The sequence below is a fragment of the Strix aluco genome, chromosome 15 (assembly GCF_031877795.1).
Source record: "Strix aluco isolate bStrAlu1 chromosome 15, bStrAlu1.hap1, whole genome shotgun sequence".
In the NCBI taxonomy this organism is placed as follows: domain Eukaryota; kingdom Metazoa; phylum Chordata; class Aves; order Strigiformes; family Strigidae; genus Strix; species Strix aluco.
The window spans coordinates 20,513,369-20,529,603 of NC_133945.1; the positions used below are offsets into that span (position 1 = coordinate 20,513,369).

At 50.5% G+C, this 16,235-nt stretch overlaps 1 protein-coding gene across 4 annotated transcripts in view; it reads right to left on the reverse strand.

Annotated features, from left to right (window-relative positions):
* The window catches only part of RHBDF1 (rhomboid 5 homolog 1), a 38,800-nt gene that overhangs the window by 8,127 nt on the left and 14,438 nt on the right, over positions 1-16,235 (reverse strand). For 3 of the 4 annotated variants that reach the window (XM_074840675.1, XM_074840676.1, XM_074840677.1), the window contains exons 2-8: positions 13,405-13,546; positions 11,069-11,199; positions 8,193-8,294; positions 5,099-5,312; positions 3,124-3,330; positions 2,342-2,464; positions 2,024-2,184 (exon numbers count right to left, since the gene is read on the reverse strand). In XM_074840675.1, coding sequence (XP_074696776.1) covers positions 2,024-2,184; positions 2,342-2,464; positions 3,124-3,330; positions 5,099-5,312; positions 8,193-8,294; positions 11,069-11,199; positions 13,405-13,524 — 1,058 coding nt within the window. In that variant the 5' untranslated portion in view covers positions 13,525-13,546. The remainder of the gene's footprint in view (positions 1-2,023; positions 2,185-2,341; positions 2,465-3,123; positions 3,331-5,098; positions 5,313-8,192; positions 8,295-11,068; positions 11,200-13,404; positions 13,547-16,235) is intronic. The other variant, XM_074840678.1, reaches the window with a different exon arrangement.

Below are 16,235 nucleotides of genomic sequence, written 5' to 3' on the forward strand. Positions count from 1 at the left end.
CACAAGGCAGCTGTGCCAAACTAAGTGCCACCGACAAGGAGCTCTCAAGGCTTTAAAGAAGTGTTTCAGAAACAGGCTAAAATGGGGAGGCTGCAGCCGGACACATCTGCAGCCTCAAGCACATTTATTTCATCCTCTACTTCATTCCTCTTACTCTGCTCTTTACTATGAAATGGAAGTGTAGTTTAGCCCAGCACTGGAAATCCCCACCCTTAAAGCACTTTACTGTGGTTGGACGGGCAAGTCAAACCCCCATGCCCACCAAATCGGACAAAGGAGAAGAGCAGGAATCCAAGCAGCTTCCCAGACCAAGAAAGTGACGCTGTCACGTGCTGCAAGCTGCGCCAGTTACCTCTCACACGCTGTCTTCCATTCCTCCCTTTATTTGCACTGAGGCATGCATTTTTCAGGAGAACAACGAAACCAGGCTTCCACAACACCATAAATCTCCCAAGGATCACTGTCTACAGGAAGGCTTTTTTACAAAACAGAGTATGCAATGAACGTTGCACGAGCTACTGGTCAATAGTACCTGCTTTGTAAGTCTCCACCACATTCAGATGTTTTTGTATTTCTTTGCTCTTAAACAGCAGTCTGGGCATCAGGTGTGCAGCATTCAGATCCTGACCAAAAACCTACCTACCATTTCATCCTTGCTCCCTGTGTATGTAGCACTGTAGCAGGCATGTCCCTGACACACGCTCTAGTCTAGTTTACCTCCTCTGGCTTCCTAAATGACCCCTCTGCACAAAAACAATGGTTGTTAGAAGTAGTCAGAGAAACCAGCTGACAAGCTTTTTTCTGAAAGATCACCAGAGAATCTTGGAGAGATCATGACAGCTCTGAACTACAGACAAGCAACAGGATGAGAGAGAATCTGAACTTCTTTAGCCAAAACCACTTCAGTTATTTTCAATATTGCACCTTGCAGAAGACACATTTTTATGAAGCTGAAAGTCCCAACTTCCCCCCTTGGGAAGTTCTTCTCCAACAGACAGTGCAGATTCCACTGCAGCCTGCTCCTGCCCTGACAGTTCAAGTGGTTTCTGTGTTACGGACGTGCTGTTTCCCAACACTTCCGGTGCTGGGCTATCAGCCTCTGCCAAAATAAACACCTGGCCACCTAAAAGGACACCTGACTATGATTCTGATAACAGTTCTCTGAAGTGTGAAAGAAATGTATTTTCCTCAATAAATGAAACTATTTAAGGAGATCCAAATGGAGCCAAGAAGACTGAGACCATTTCAGAGGAGTGACAACAAACTCCCACCATTTGATGCTTCCACTTATGTTAAGACTGAGTCGAGTTCTTGGAAACACTTGAAGGGAAAGCGCCAACACAGCAAGATGGGCCATGAGCAGCAGAACCACAACAAGGACCTCCCTGTATGCTCCATGTTCACACCCAGCGGAGCTCTCTGCTGGGGTGAGCTGCCAGCTAAGCCAGAGCTGACTCGGAAACGACACAGAGCAATTACTCAGTACCGGTTACTCAGGTGGAAAAAATCTAGGCATACAGTACAGTACCACCCACATATTTGTGGGGCTCTCGGCATCAGTGCCACACCTTTCTCTCGTTACAAGTGAGGAATGTAGCCCAGCTCGACACTCAGCAATGCTTCACACCGCTCCTTGGAGCGAGACAACAGTTCCTGGTGACTGTGGCAATGGCAACAGCCTTCTCGTCTTTGCTACATTCCCCATAGCCGAAGGCTGGGCCCCCAGCATCCTCACAGCTGATTTAAAGTGTCCTTTGTTTCCTCAAGGCACGATACAGTCTCTGAAACACATCATGTGAGGCTGGAAGTTGCTGGAGAAATGGCAGAGGTGGCCTTAGAGTCACCTTTCATACGCATGGGTAGCTGGGGCAGGGGGTCTTAAGCTGAGTTTAAAGAAAACCCATCACTGCACTGCTCTCTGAGCTCTGCACCAAGCACCCGCAGCACTCAGGTCCTGGCTTCCTTCTCTGAATGGGTTGGCCACCCCACGTTAGGCTTCGGCACCTTCCAGGAAGATACTCACAGTAGCAAGTGGCTTCTTTCAAGCTCATTTTTGTCCAAGGCACCTCCTGTGAGATCTGTCTGATCCGGAGGTTTCACCTCAGCATCTTTGATCGCAGCTTCTGATGGTGACTCAAACACTTCATCTGGGTAAGTAGAGAGCTCCTCATGAAGGACTCCTTCCTGGGCAGAGAAAAGAAGTCCCATCAGAAGAAGCCACCATCACATTTGAGACACCAGCCCTGGCAGAAAGCAGTGCTGCTCTCTGCAACACACAGTCCTGCCAGACCTGGAGTCTTGCACTGCCTCCAGGGACATTACCATCAGCCCTGCCCCTCACCCGAGCGAAGAAAGAAGTGTCAAGCTCATCTGGAAAATCCACCGTGTCCTCCTCCAGGAAACTTGCTGGGGTGAAGCTGCGCCGCTGAGCTCTCCTCAGGGTGCTGTCCTTCACAGAGCGCCCCTGAAGCCAGAGAAAGTGCCATCAAGACACTGCCAGAAACCTGAACCCCAGGCATGTGCAGGGCTACCCCAGCCAGCACACAGGGAGCCCAAGGGCTGAGCTGGCTCAGGCTTGTGTGTGAGCACAGCTGATGTGTGACAACTTCCTGGTGAGACCCACAGGTGTGACCCCGCTTCTCAATCCACAGTGCCTGTCTCCCATGCGGGTGAGGCTTGCAACATGCTCCTCTACCACAAATTGTACAATGTCTCTGACCAACCCGCAGTGATGGGTGGTACGGGACACAGCAAAAAGGGAAGCAGACATGTGGCAGGATGAAGAACCTCAGGTACTTCTGCTCCTCCATAACTGCCCAGAAGTCCAGGCAGGCTGAACTGGACCTGCTGGAACACTGAGGCTGCTGGCTGTGGGAATCAAAGCCCCCAGGCCAATAAAGAGAAAGCAAGACCTGTACCAAAACCTAGCCATCATCCCTGCTTCTTGCAAATCCTGCCTCCTAGACAGACGGCAGAAACAGAACAGGAGATGGCTTGGTTTCTTCCCCTCCACCACTGCTCTTCCCATCCTCTCTGCTCAGCAGCTCCTTCCCTCTCACCCTTCTCTCAGGGCAGAGCCCCATCCTGCTGCCAGACTGGTCCCTGCCCTGCTGCAGACGGTACCTTCACCAAAGCTGCAGCTGCTCGGAAACTCATTTTGGCCACAGACTCCCGTTTCCGCCGTCGTGGGAGGCGATTGAACCCTGAGCGCGAGCTGGTGAAGGAGCAGAGCGACGTGGCGCCTGGCGTGATCGGTGTGTGGGGGATGCTGCAGCCATCATTGTCGTCAGCCATACGGAAAGCTCGGCCACGGGCCAAGGGGTCTATGATCTGCAGAGAGAAGTTCATCAGTCCATTCACCCCCAAACTCTTCCCTACCAAGTCCCCCTCCCTCCAAGCAAACATCTTGAACCATGACAGTGGCCTGGCTCCTAGGAATGACCAAGAACCAGGTTGGATAGACCAACAAGCAATTCTACAATGGGGAAATACAGAATAACCTGCTGCAAGCTAAGCCCTAGTTGTAAGCCTCAAACCTAAATCCTCAAGCCTCTGCCCTTTTTTTTTTTTTTTTTTTCTTTTTTCTTTTGTGGGTATTGACTAATTTCACCCAGAATGTTCCTGATGTTCACAGAAGACTCCTCCAAGCCTCCTTCAGCCCTTCCAAAGCTCTTGGTTTCATTTACCTCCTGTGCCAGTGAGCTCTACAGTCAGAGAACGTGCTGTCTGAACAGGAGTTTGAGAAATCCCTGAAAACAGCCATGCTCTTTCTCCAGCTCATTTCCTTTCCGATACTGGACAGCCCAGGACTTAAACAGTCTCCTGTTGAAGCTTGACTGTGTATTTACATCCGCTTCCATTAATTAAGTTATAACAGCTGGAAAAAGAGCGTAAGTTTCCGGGGGCTGCAAGCCCTTCTTTGGGACTCTTCAGGCCAAAGCTCTAACTTCTTCCAAACATACAAATCAACCTAATGAAAATATTGCCTTCAGCTACAAACCCTGCCTCTGTCCTTACATCATCACAGCTGTGGTTTCCATAAGACTTCTATGCTTTATCCTAATGTTTTATGAGCTTTTTTTAATCCACAGTTGCACCCTCAACAGGAAGCTTTATGAGCTTACACCTACTGATACCATGTTCTGATTTAATGTAGCCCACATAGAGCCCAACAATACTTCCAAGCCTCCTGTGACCAAAGACTAACTGCAAGACACTTCAGCTAGTAAGAAAACAGGAAAGAGCACAACAAGGTGAAACTTGATTGCAAGATGTACAATACTCTCCTCTGCTTCAGTGATGCAGCCAGGCTTCAGGTCACAGACTAACCTGCTTCAGAAGGAATTTGTTTCCCCACTTGCCCAGGTTGCAGTGGTGGTCACTAACATACAGTAATCAACCACATCGATTACTATCGCTGAGTGGAGCAAAGGGAAGAGCTGGGATATTGTGGGTTAGTTCTGAAGTGCTGGTAACTGGATGGCTTGACTGGGTCTTGTCCCCTGGGGTTACACTTGAAGGTAGCGAGTAGGGGGCGACCAGATGCTCTTTGCAGGCACTCAAAGCCATTTCTGAGGACCTGTGAGCAGAGCTGTAGTACTGCTGACACAAGAGACACTCTTCAAAGTCCTAAAACATAAGCAGGTTTCTATGAGGACAGTAGCCGTGCTACTGCCTGCATTCTGCCTGGGACAAGGATGCACTAGGTGAGTGTCCTGAGTGATACCAGGCCTGTTACTGCATACTTGGGTCCAGGATACCAGCCACTCTGTGTGTACAACAGAATTTTGTCCTTGCAAAATGGCAGCAAAAAGCCCAAGCTGAGAGCTCTTGGACATGCTGCACACGTCTAATCACCACCATAGCCACAACACGACAAACATGGCTCTGAGCGTATCAGCGAAACAGCTGAGGGATCTCAGCCAGCGAGACCGGAGAGAAGCTGCCAAACTGTATCTGAGACTTGAGAAGTGTCTGAGCATGGAGCCCAGACATGTTCAGGCAGAACTAAGCCTGCAGATAGGTCACAGCTGCCAAAGTGGTAAAGCCACTGTGCAGGAAACTCACGATGGCCTTGACTCTGTCCCAGGTTACTCACCTTCTGCATGCCCAGCTGGCAGGGTCCGACATAGAGTGGAGGAGGAGTCTCTGTGCTTGTTAGAGAAATATTGTCCTGGCTGGGCAAGTCCATTTCGCGGATGACCTGAGGTTTCAGCTTCCCATATCGCAGGCTGCAGTGGCGGAGGCTCTTTCTCTGCCATTTCTGAGTAGCATCGCTGTCTTTGCTCACCCCAAACCAGTCCGCTGTGCCTCTGAAAGATGCCAGCATACAAGTGCAAAGAGACATTAGGTTTGCTTGGACTATGAAAAGACAAAACCCTGGTGGTCACCTCCAGCCCACCCCAATTCAAAGACAGGCAGCACTCTTCCCCACGAGTATCCTACAGCCTGTCCTCAGCTGGTTTTAGCAACCTGACAGATGCTGGCCAGAAATATTCAACCACCAACAGCATTATATCTCTGATGAGAGATATAATGACAGGAGAGATTCACTGTGTGTAAAGGACAGTTTGTTCTGAGTTCTAAATTCTAAAATGAAAGAAAAAGAGATGGAACAGAAATTCAGAAAAGAACTTTGTGAAAGGTGGGGTTTTTTTCTTCAAAAACCATCTATTGAAAACACTTACCATCTTCAGGCCAGCTCTAGGTCCCCATTGTGGGACTGTACTGTTTCATGGCTCTGTAGCCTCTCCCGAGTCATCAGAATTCACTGTTGTCTCCCAGCCTCCCCCCCCACACTCCCAGGATATCCCTAACCTCACCATCTCAAGCTGCAGGATTTCTATCCTCCTCAAAGGTAACGTTAATGGCAAATGTGGGCTGTGATCTGATCTCTGCTAAGGCAGACACACACAGTTCTAAGCTGTTGGTTGCAGAAGTAGGGGCACAAGGTTGCAGCCACGAGGAAGGTTTGCTGTCAAGTGGCTGCTGTCACAGAAGAGCAGTGGATCAGAAGCAAAATCCCAAGGAAGGCAGAGAGGGATCAGGATAAGTCAGACTAACAACCTACTTCAAATACAGCAGGACAGCTGGTACCCTAAACCTACAAAGATCATCACAGCCCTGCCAAGCCTTTCCCACTGTGGTTAATCCTCTCTCAGAAGATGACAAGCTGTGTCAGCCTACAGTTGTCTGGCCCAGGTGTCGAAACCTGAAAGTCCTTCCAAGCCAAACCCGAAACCCTGGCCTCAGACCCCCTGCGCAGGGGCAGGATTTCCAGATGCTGAGAAGAAAGACCTCACAGATCACAAAAGGAGTATTAAAATGTACACTGGAGTAAAGGCTGCGTTAAATCTAGAATTAGGTCACACAGGGGAACTGAGTCAGTGCACTGCAGACAGGAAACTAGTCCTGTGTTTTGCACCCTATTGAGCAAAAATACCATCAACCAACAGGTGAAGGTGTCCTGCCACCCAGTAAAAAGATGTGAAATTGAGTCCCACAGCCTTCCCAGCTAAAACCTCCAGATGCAAACCCCCACGCATTGCCCTCAGCCTTCCCCGTTCTCCCAGTGATCCAGAACAGACCCTTCAGCAGGCGGGAGGTCACGCAGGGCACTGCTAGATCTCCCCTGACCTCACTGACCCAAATGTCTCCAAATGCCTCCAGCCAGTCAACACGGGCCAGACCCCAGAGTCAGGGCTACATACATGTCTCCGAGCACTGCTCTGCTCCCACGGACCCATATCTTGTCAGAGCAATCTTAGTCTCTGTTCAGAGTGGAAGGGCCTAGGGTCAGCACCTGGTCTGACAGACCCAGAACAAGCCTACGGCACAGAGGCAACGCTCTGGCCGTGCAGATGCACAGGCACAACACGTGCCACAAAACGGTCTTACAACTCAGAGGGCTTCTCATAGACTGCCATAGCCAATATTTCAACACCAAGGTGACCTTGGATGACAAGTGGGTACATGGGGCCACTCCTCAAAGGGAGAGGACTGAGGGTCGTTTGTGCCCGTATGAGCCTGCTGATGAGTGGCCCATTGCGCCAACAGCAGCACCTCAGAGCCCTCCAAAACTGTGCTCCCACTCGCCTGGAAGGACAAGCACCACCACAGTTGTTTTGCACTGCAAGGACCACTCCTGAACTGTAGAGACCACTACTGGGCCAGGGCCAGGGTAAAGAGCTGTCCTACTCTCTGGTCATAGTCAAGATAGTCCAGGAGAGCTGACTACAGTGTTTAGGGTATCGGGAACACCCTGGGAAGATGTTGAATGCCCCTGTCCACTGGGGAGCCCCATCACATCCTACAGACTCCCTGGAGCTCTGTAAAAAGCAGCAAACGAACATCAGAAGTCAGCTCTTGCTCTTCTATCACACTGAGCTGACCAGCCCTGAAAGCCCAAGACCAAACACAAGCAGTCGCCAAAGGTGGGTGCAGTGCCAGAGTACTCCCAACGTAGCAGAGAGGAAGGTAGGACAGGAACGGACTGCTGCGCATTAGGTCCAGTCCCTGCCATGCACAAAGTCACATTGTCTGTCTGATTTAAAAGTTTACTGAGCTCCAGTCTCGGGGTGGTGGTCAATGGGCCATGGACTCCTGGAGTGGCTCATCTCCTTGGTGCTAAGTAAACGAAGACCTCCACCTCAAAAAGAAGACAGTCACATTTGGATTAGAAAAAGCCATGATGTCAACAGGGAAAGAGTGGATGCTTTATTCCATTCACCAACTTCTGAGCCCCGTCTGGACCAGCATGACTGTTTGGTGCTGCTTCCTCTCCTTCCCCTTCTGCCCCAAGGAGGCTTTCAGGCCAACGTATGCATACACCACATGTTGCACTGGTGCTAGCAAAGGCAGGCTGCGTTGTGGATGCCCTGGGGAGATATTCCAGCTTCGGTGAACACCAGGAGGTTGACTACTTGTTAGGAAAGGCAGGAGGGAGTGAGGTGGGTGGGTGGACAGCTTGTTAGTCCATGCTACTTACTGACAGCTGCCTACACATTTAGTAGGAGTGACAAATGCTTTTTGTTAGAAGCACACATGAACTTTCTCACTCCCGCCTGTTTGTAGGCCTCCTGGCCAGCCCTGGGAAGGCAGTGTGGTCCCAGCAACAGCCAGAATCTGTGCAGTTCACAACAGCCCTTGCACACACATGCAGGGGTGGGTTTCACACTCAGTGCTACCAGTACCTGAAAAACGATCGGGGCAGGGACTGCCGCTTTCTCAGGGAACTCCTGCCCACCTGGTGCCCGTGAACGGGCAGGGTCTGACTCCTTTGAAACCGTACCTGTCTGCTGCAAAGAAAAGACAGCTGAAGGGAGGGAGCCTGCAGGGCTGTGGAGGCGAGCAGCGACCTGCATCCAACACCTCCTCGTCTCCTTCCATAGCCCCATCGGCAGCAGTTGTGCCACGCTGCACATGACAGCAGCCTCCAGCTGAGAGCATGACCTAAGAGAAACAACCAAACTCGAGCCACACAACACCATCTTTGAACCCAGGAGGCTGCTGAATCCTTTTGGTACATCTGCACCTCTGATGTATGTCTCCCATTGTTCTTGAAGATACCAGATATACTGCAAGTCCCCTGAACCCCCAGACCTCTGTGATCTGCCTTCTTCTGCCCAGATGCCCAGCTACAGATCCCGCTCACTGGCTTTGGACAGTGGAGTGTGAAACCATGGAGGTGTCAGCGGGCCAAGATATGATCTGCTTAGGTACAGGTGTCTGATGTCGCTGGATGTGTCCTGGGACCATTGTGGTTGACCCTGGCAGGATCTTGCGTGATGCACAAATCTATGTGTGCCACATCTGCTGCCTTGCATGGACACCTTGGACACCCCGGGAGACTGGAAGTGGTGTTAGATGCCTACACTCAGGCACATGAATCACTCCCATGCCACGGTCTGGATCACACAGGCTTGACCTTAGGCTCACACTTGATCTGTATCCTCCAAGCCCCAGGGAACAGGATGGTGTGGAGTCCTACTGCCAGAACAGTTTCACTTTCTGTGCATCCTGGGGACTGTGTTAAGTAGAAAACCTGGCAGTCAGTCTCCCTAGACTCACAAAACAAATCCCCAAGACACCTTTGTGAACACATGGTCTGCAATTCTCTGCTTCATCCCTAGCTCTGCTAAATGGAGCACATGTTTTTTGGTACCTTCCAGTTCCTTGTCCTTGTCTCTGATCCACTTATTTCATGCTTTTATTGCTAGTGTCATGTCACGTGTGCATCTCCTGCAGTTCTGCCCCTTGGAAAGTCCTTCTCACTGCTGCACCTGCTCTCCTACCCACATCCCACAGCGCTCTGTAGAAGTCACCCAGAAGCTGGGAGCCCTTCAGGAAGAAGAGACTTGGCCACCCCCTGTGCTGCACAACAGCCTGCGTGAGACAACTCAGCTCTGCAAAATAGCGCTGAACCCCCCCCATACATATTCTGAGCAGGAGACTCCCAGGACTTCCAAAGCCACTTGTGCACCTCTGGGCCCCTCCTCATGGGACCACATGTACTCCCAGGGTACAGAATGGCTACACATTAAGCACAGGCAGGGATGCAGCCACCAATCCGAGCCCCGGCACCTTCATTACAACCTGGGCAGGCAAGGGAAAGACATGTCACAGGGTCTGTTGGTGCAACACGCGTGTCTGCCCACCACTCCAATGCTAGGCAGGACATCAGCATCTCCCTCAGTGTGTGGCAGCTTCACCACCACTGTCCAGCACTCCCTCCTTGCTCACTGTAATTCCACATGCCTTGTCTGCCTTATATTGTAGTAGCACTGGGGGAAAATTTGCTCCCCCAGCACCAAAGTGGTTTGCAGTTCCCCAACCCCTCCACCCTACACAAGCTGCATGTTGTGAGCACCTCTGGGAGAGGTTACCCTGGCCTCCCACACAATGCTTCTTGTCAGCGCCCTCCCAGGATACCCCTTATCCTTGACATGCTCTTGCCCAATTGTCCTGGCAAGGAGCGGGCCAAAGGCAGGAAGGTGAGGGAAGACGCAGTCTAGGTGTGCAAGGACAGCCTCAGGCAGGCCCAGAGGCTGCCCACAGCCCTGAAAAGAACAGACACTGCTTCATGGCTTAGCCCTCCCAACCTCACAAGAAGAAGGATCGCAGAGAGCTGCTGCGGGAGAGCTTCACCACCAAGGCAGCTGGGGAACATCTGAGGTAAATGAAAACAGTGTGTGGGAGGTCAGTCTCTCCCATAGCTAGAAAGTTTCTCCTTTGTGAGTGGGCGAAGCCTGGCTGTCTGAAAGTGCCCCTGACCTGTGGAGATCCAGGGATGCTCCTGGGATCCAGGCGGGCCTGACACACTGCCAGGGATAGAAGCCAGGCATCTCAGGAGAGCAGCTGGGAGAGCCACTCCCTTTGAACAAACTGGGATTAGCCTTTGTCACAGGGAGGAAAGAAGCATCCAGCTGTGTGGCCATGTCTCAGAGACCTCTGGGTCGTGGGGATAAATGATAACTCTCTGTGCAGGCGTGGGGGGCAGGACCAGAGCAGCCTCTCCCTACTCTCCATCACCCCTCATAGCCATCTCAAGAACCTGGCAATGAGCTAGTGCTAGGAGCCAAGCTGCTGAGAGCCCTGGACTGCTCAGGATGGGCTTCTGCCTCCCCCAGCAATCACATGCTCTCAGATACCACACCAAAGCAAGTCAGCACACCACATCATACAGCCTCAGCTAAACATCAGGGCCTGAGGCATCCTGTTACTCAAACAGCCAGCTCCCTGGGGCATGGGGGCAGTCAAAATTTGTACCTAAGTGGCAAGAACCATTCACTGTCCTGATCACCACAATCTTCCTCCCAGGACTTGTCTCGTCACTTACTAAAGACAGGCTATGTAGCACCACTGGGCTTATATACTGGGGACTTATCTGCATCCACCCTCTTCCGCAACGTCACGATAGATAACAAGGGAGACAACCTAATCCTGCTGTGACAGCGTGCCACTGAAGTGCCAGGCAATGGGACAAGCAGAGGACCATAAATCCACAAATAAAGGACGGCAATGGACAGCAGGATCCACTAAAGCAGGTACCATGAACTCAGTGTCTCACCTCTTGATGGTCTGGGTGATTGAGGTCTGTCGTTGTAGCACTGGTCTTCTCACTTCGTTAGGCAGGGAGGGCACACGGGTGTTGTCGGCGGGCATGCTCACGCTTCGCAGAAAGGCCTGACGTCTCGTTGGCTGTGAAGAAAAGCAAGAGGGAAATCAGCATTCTCAGAGTGATGCTCTACAAGACCAGTCAGGTTGTGAAACATTTTGTTTGCAATTCAACAGCCACCCAACACCCCAAACACAAGCTGGGTGCATGCAATTGTGCAGTAAAATCAGGCTAACAAGGACTGTGTTCATGTTAGCCAGCAATGGCTGTGCAGAACAGTTAGCATCAAGGATGCAGCACCTGCTTGCTGTGGTGGGTCTCAGTTCAGACTGGCTCTAGCCCAGCCCATGGACTGATGTCCATTTGTAGATGATAGGGTATATTACATGAGCTCCTGCAATGTATCCTCCTGGCTTTTTTCTAGCCAGAAGGAACCCAGATCATACACTCCTAGACCACTCCACAAGGTGAAGAGAAGCACAGCAAGTGAGATTTGCTTCATAAGTGACTGCATCTACATTAAAAGCCTGCGAGGGCTGTGGGTGGGTCTGTGCTATAGCTGCTGCCTGGTGCAGCCTGGTGCAAGCTGGGAAAGCCATATCGGCTTTGTTCATAGCCTAATTGTCTGGACACACTCAGGTCTGAAAGCTCCTGGCATGTCTTGGCTGAATGTCACCTACCAAATATAACACAACTCACCAGACTGTTCTCAGCTCATACAGCGGCCTCCCCAGGGCTGCTCTGGATTAATTTTTCATCAGCTTGGCAGAGACACCATCTCCCATTTGTAAAATGCAGGCTGAGCAGACTGCCCCTCTGGCAAGTGACGCTCTGATCAACTGTTTCTCTGGTCAGGCACTGTCTCTGCCTCAAGACTACTTGCTACTCCAGCCCCTCTAGCCCAGAAAGCTAATAATTTCCACTAATCTTAAAGTTTTTGTTAAGTTTTGTGTGAAAACAATGCATAGATACTCAGATTATAAACCAAAGGAGCCCATTACGCACTCTTGTCCTGAGAGCCTGTGCTGTACACACTGGACCTCCAGAGAACATCCCCTCCACCAGCTTCCATCGTAAGTACAGAGTGTCTCTCCAGAATGTACCCAGATGGATTTGGAGATTTCAGGTATGAAAACATCCATCAAAGCCTTAAATAAGTGATTCAGAAGGTTTCAACCTGCACTGTTAAAGCCCTGCATTCCACTTCTAATCCCTGCAGTCTGAACCCCAATCGTTTTCCTTCCCAGGAAGACCAGGACCAAGATTTAACTGCCAGAAGCTGTCACATAACTGAGGTGCATTTTAGTCCCTGGATCAAAGAATGGTGAAGAGGCCAGTCCTTGTTATTCCAAGTGCAACATAAGTTCCCTCTTAGGACAAGCTTGTCCTCAATTCCCCTCGAGGGAAGCTGTATAACCCTCCATTTCTCTGAGGACTAAACTATTCTTTCACATAAGCAACTGAACCCAGGCGTTGCACCCACCCACGGAGCTGGGCAGTGAACCCCCCGGCTCTGCCTTTGGTGCAGGCAGTCTCTGTTCCTGCAGCAAGGTCACACAAGCCACCAGCAATCATCCTACCCAGGTCTCACCCGTACATGAGAGTTTTTCCCACCTTATAGCAGAAATTCCTGTTACTCTTCCTCTTCCCAGCATAAATACGGATGTTTTACTCTCGTACTTTGCACAATTCCTATTAACCTATCACCCCATCTCTACTTCACCACTTTTCAATGTTACTAATTTCTCATCCCACATAATTTTCTTATGTTTCTGATGCTGGTAACAGCTTTGTGTTGCCAGCAACTGTTCTCTCTCTGCTGTTACTGACGAGAGCCTGTCATTATCTTGGCTATTCATAAGTCAGATTCATTCCCTGCTCATTTCAGCATGAGCTCCAGCACTTCCAGGCCCTCATGTTTGCCTAGGAGCCCTTCATTCCTCCAGTCCCCTTAAGAAATGCTTGTCTGAATACCTCACTCCCATATCCCCTAGCCAGCACACTTTTCACAGTCCCCACATCCAGTCATGTCCACTGATCTGAGCACATCAGCAACTCACCCTCATCCCTCCCACATCCCCTTCAAGGGGGAGTTAATTACTGATCATAAATTTACCCAATGGCTCTGCCCCTTCTCACGTGGCCTCGTGACCTGCCATCACACGCTGCCTTTCTCTCAGCCAGGACTGCCGGAGACCAAGGGCACAGGCACGTTCTCAGCGCAGTGGGGCTCTGCACATCCCCTCCACGGCTCCGCAGACCCTCCCTCCTGCCCCCAGCCTCTGTACCTGCACAGGCTGGGGCTCTTCTGGCACCGACACGGGCACCGGCACCGGGATGTCCAGTTTTAACCATGGTGGTTTCTTCCGCTGTAAACTGCTCGTGCTGTCGTGTCGTGTCTCCGACATTGTCCCACGTTTGTCCTCAGGCCTAGGAGAGGGGAGAAATCACAGTCAGGAGGGGGCCAGGCTCATCCCTGACATGGTACATGCCAGCAGGGCCAAGCAGAGCACCCTCCTCCAGGCTGTGACTGATGGGACCCAAGCTCCACGTTGGAAGACTTCCCAAAGGGCCTCGTGAGGGTTCAGGCGTCACAGCTTGTGTCAGCACTGGTCACCCAGGACCAGACACTCAGAGGACACAGCGTGTTTCTATGGCCCACAGGACCTCGAGCCAGGCATGCCACAGACCACAGTCACAAGTTTGAGAGTCACCTCACATTAAGATTTTTGCTGAGACTACTGTGAGATCCAGATCCCTTAAGAACCAGTCATGAATTAAATCTTAATGAGATCTGGATCCAGTCCAACCAGCTAAGTAACTGCAGTACCAAAAGCCACTGACCTCCCTCTAAAAACAGCTTGTGACTCACACAGGCACCCTTGCCCACCCAAAGCCAAGCACCACACTTTCCTACCTAACTACTACTTAGCAATTAGCAAGTGGCCATTTCTCATTGCTGGTTCTAATCTCTTTTAAATGTAGTCATTTTCTAGAAACACGACATAGTGCACAGAGTAATACAAGTATAGCACGAACATTAGAGAACTGGCACTAATCCTGAACTAAGAGTGGTTTTCATACATAAATAATAATGATATGGTATTTAAATAAAAACCGCTGTGTTACAAAAATGCCAAAGTAGCTGGAGTGGCTTGCTGTCATCTTGCCCACTCTACTATACTGCAATTTTCTCCTCCCGTTTAGGTTGCACACAGTGGGACAGGGACCATGCAACTCTTTCAGGCTTGCAGAGCACCTACTTTACTGTGCATGCTCAGAGAAACAATTAAGAAAATAGATTTCATTGCAGGGAGATCAGCTCGGATACCTCTATAAGTACCTTCCAGCCTAAATTATTCTACAAACCCATATGTCTTCCTCTCCTAGCACACATGCAACTGCAAACTAGCAGCGGAAAATGTGTGCTGAATGGGACAATAGATCCAATTCTCTCCCAGCTCCCTCCTTGCATTATCCTAGGCCCCAGATCCCATAGAGGACAAAAAAAAAAAAAAAAAAAAAAAATCAAGACTCCCAGCTTTTTCCCCCACCATGGTGGACAAATGGAATAAACATTCAGTTAACCTAGCAGGTACACATGAGCTGAAAGGGAGTAGAAGAAAAGCTCTCTGGGTTAAAATCCAGTTAACAATGTTAACACAGTCAATTTATTTTAAATGCACAGTGAGTTTAAGATACAAGGCTTCTTCCTTGAGAGTGGCCAAGTCCTAGGACAGGACCAGAGGCAGAGGGACCTCCATCCTTGGAGACATTCAGCACTCAACTAAACAAGGCCCTGAGCAGCATGAATTATCCCTGCCTTGCACAGTGGCTGAGCCAGACAACCTGTGAAGGTCCCTCCCAACCTAAATTAGGCGGTGGTTCTCCGAAACACAGGCTGCCTTTCACGGCATTTCCACCACATCCCCACAGCTCACTGCAGCTGCTCTGGAAAGGGAGCTGCACAAAGGGTGAAGCTTACTATTGAGGAAGATACATGGTGGCAGGGGGAAACAGGTCAACAAAAGGGAGTGGGGGATGATCTGGATTGGGTTAGAAGAGAATCTCATCTAAAAGGAGCTGAAGACCAGCTGCTAGCTCAGTCGCACAAGCTGGGCTGGTTGCCAGGAGCGCCATGCTCAGCTGAGCTGGAACGACAGAAAGGGAGGACTCAGCTGTAGGTGGATGAAGGTTGGGTTTCAGCAAATACCACAGGCCCCCAAAAGTCTGGGAATTCATGATCTAGCCTGTACAGACATACCCTTCGTACATGCACCACGGTTCTGCGTGCACTGACACAGCGCTGTACGTTAGAGGGACACAATTCCTCCCTTCCCTCCAACCCTAGCTGCAGGGGTGACTAAATGCATCTGTTCTAACTTCCTTTAAGATGAGAACAGTGAGAGTATCAGGGGAACTCCCGCCTGCTCTTGGTAAGGGTACATCTGCAATGAGACAGCTTTCAGTCCTGCATAAAAAAAATGAGCAAACTCGTCTTCATGGTGAGGTCAGAACGCAAACATTTCTCATACCTGAAAAACTCCCTTGGTGCAATGCAAAGAGCTCCAGCATTTACCCAGGAGGATCACAAATAACCAGATCTTCCTGAGATGCTCTAATCAGAGACCAGCCAAGAGGCATAGAGCCACCACTCTGGCATGACCCAACACAACCTGTTTCACACATGCCCCTCATGACACAACTCAAAAGCCTCCTTTCTGTGCCTTCAAGGGCAAATTCAGAGCCCCTGAACTAGCAACTCTTCTTTTTCAGCATCTCTTCAGTGAGCAGACATCACTCAACCTCCCTCCTGTCCACCTACAGAGCTGCCTTTGTGAGCAGGTGCTTTGGGTGTAAAGCATACAAATGCATAAGATTTGCAGCTTTATCAGTAAGACCAAGACAGGAAGGCAGTGAATGAGTCACTCCTGTATTGCCCGAAAGCTGCTGTGACAATGCTGCACTCCGTGAAAGATTTTCCAATGAAATCTGTTTTCATTCCCCTTTCCTGAATTGCCATGGACAGATGTCCATGTACCCATCATGCCGGCTCCATTGCGGCAGTCCTTGCAGCCTGGTGCGGGGGGATCTCCAGCAGTGTGCACACACGCCACCT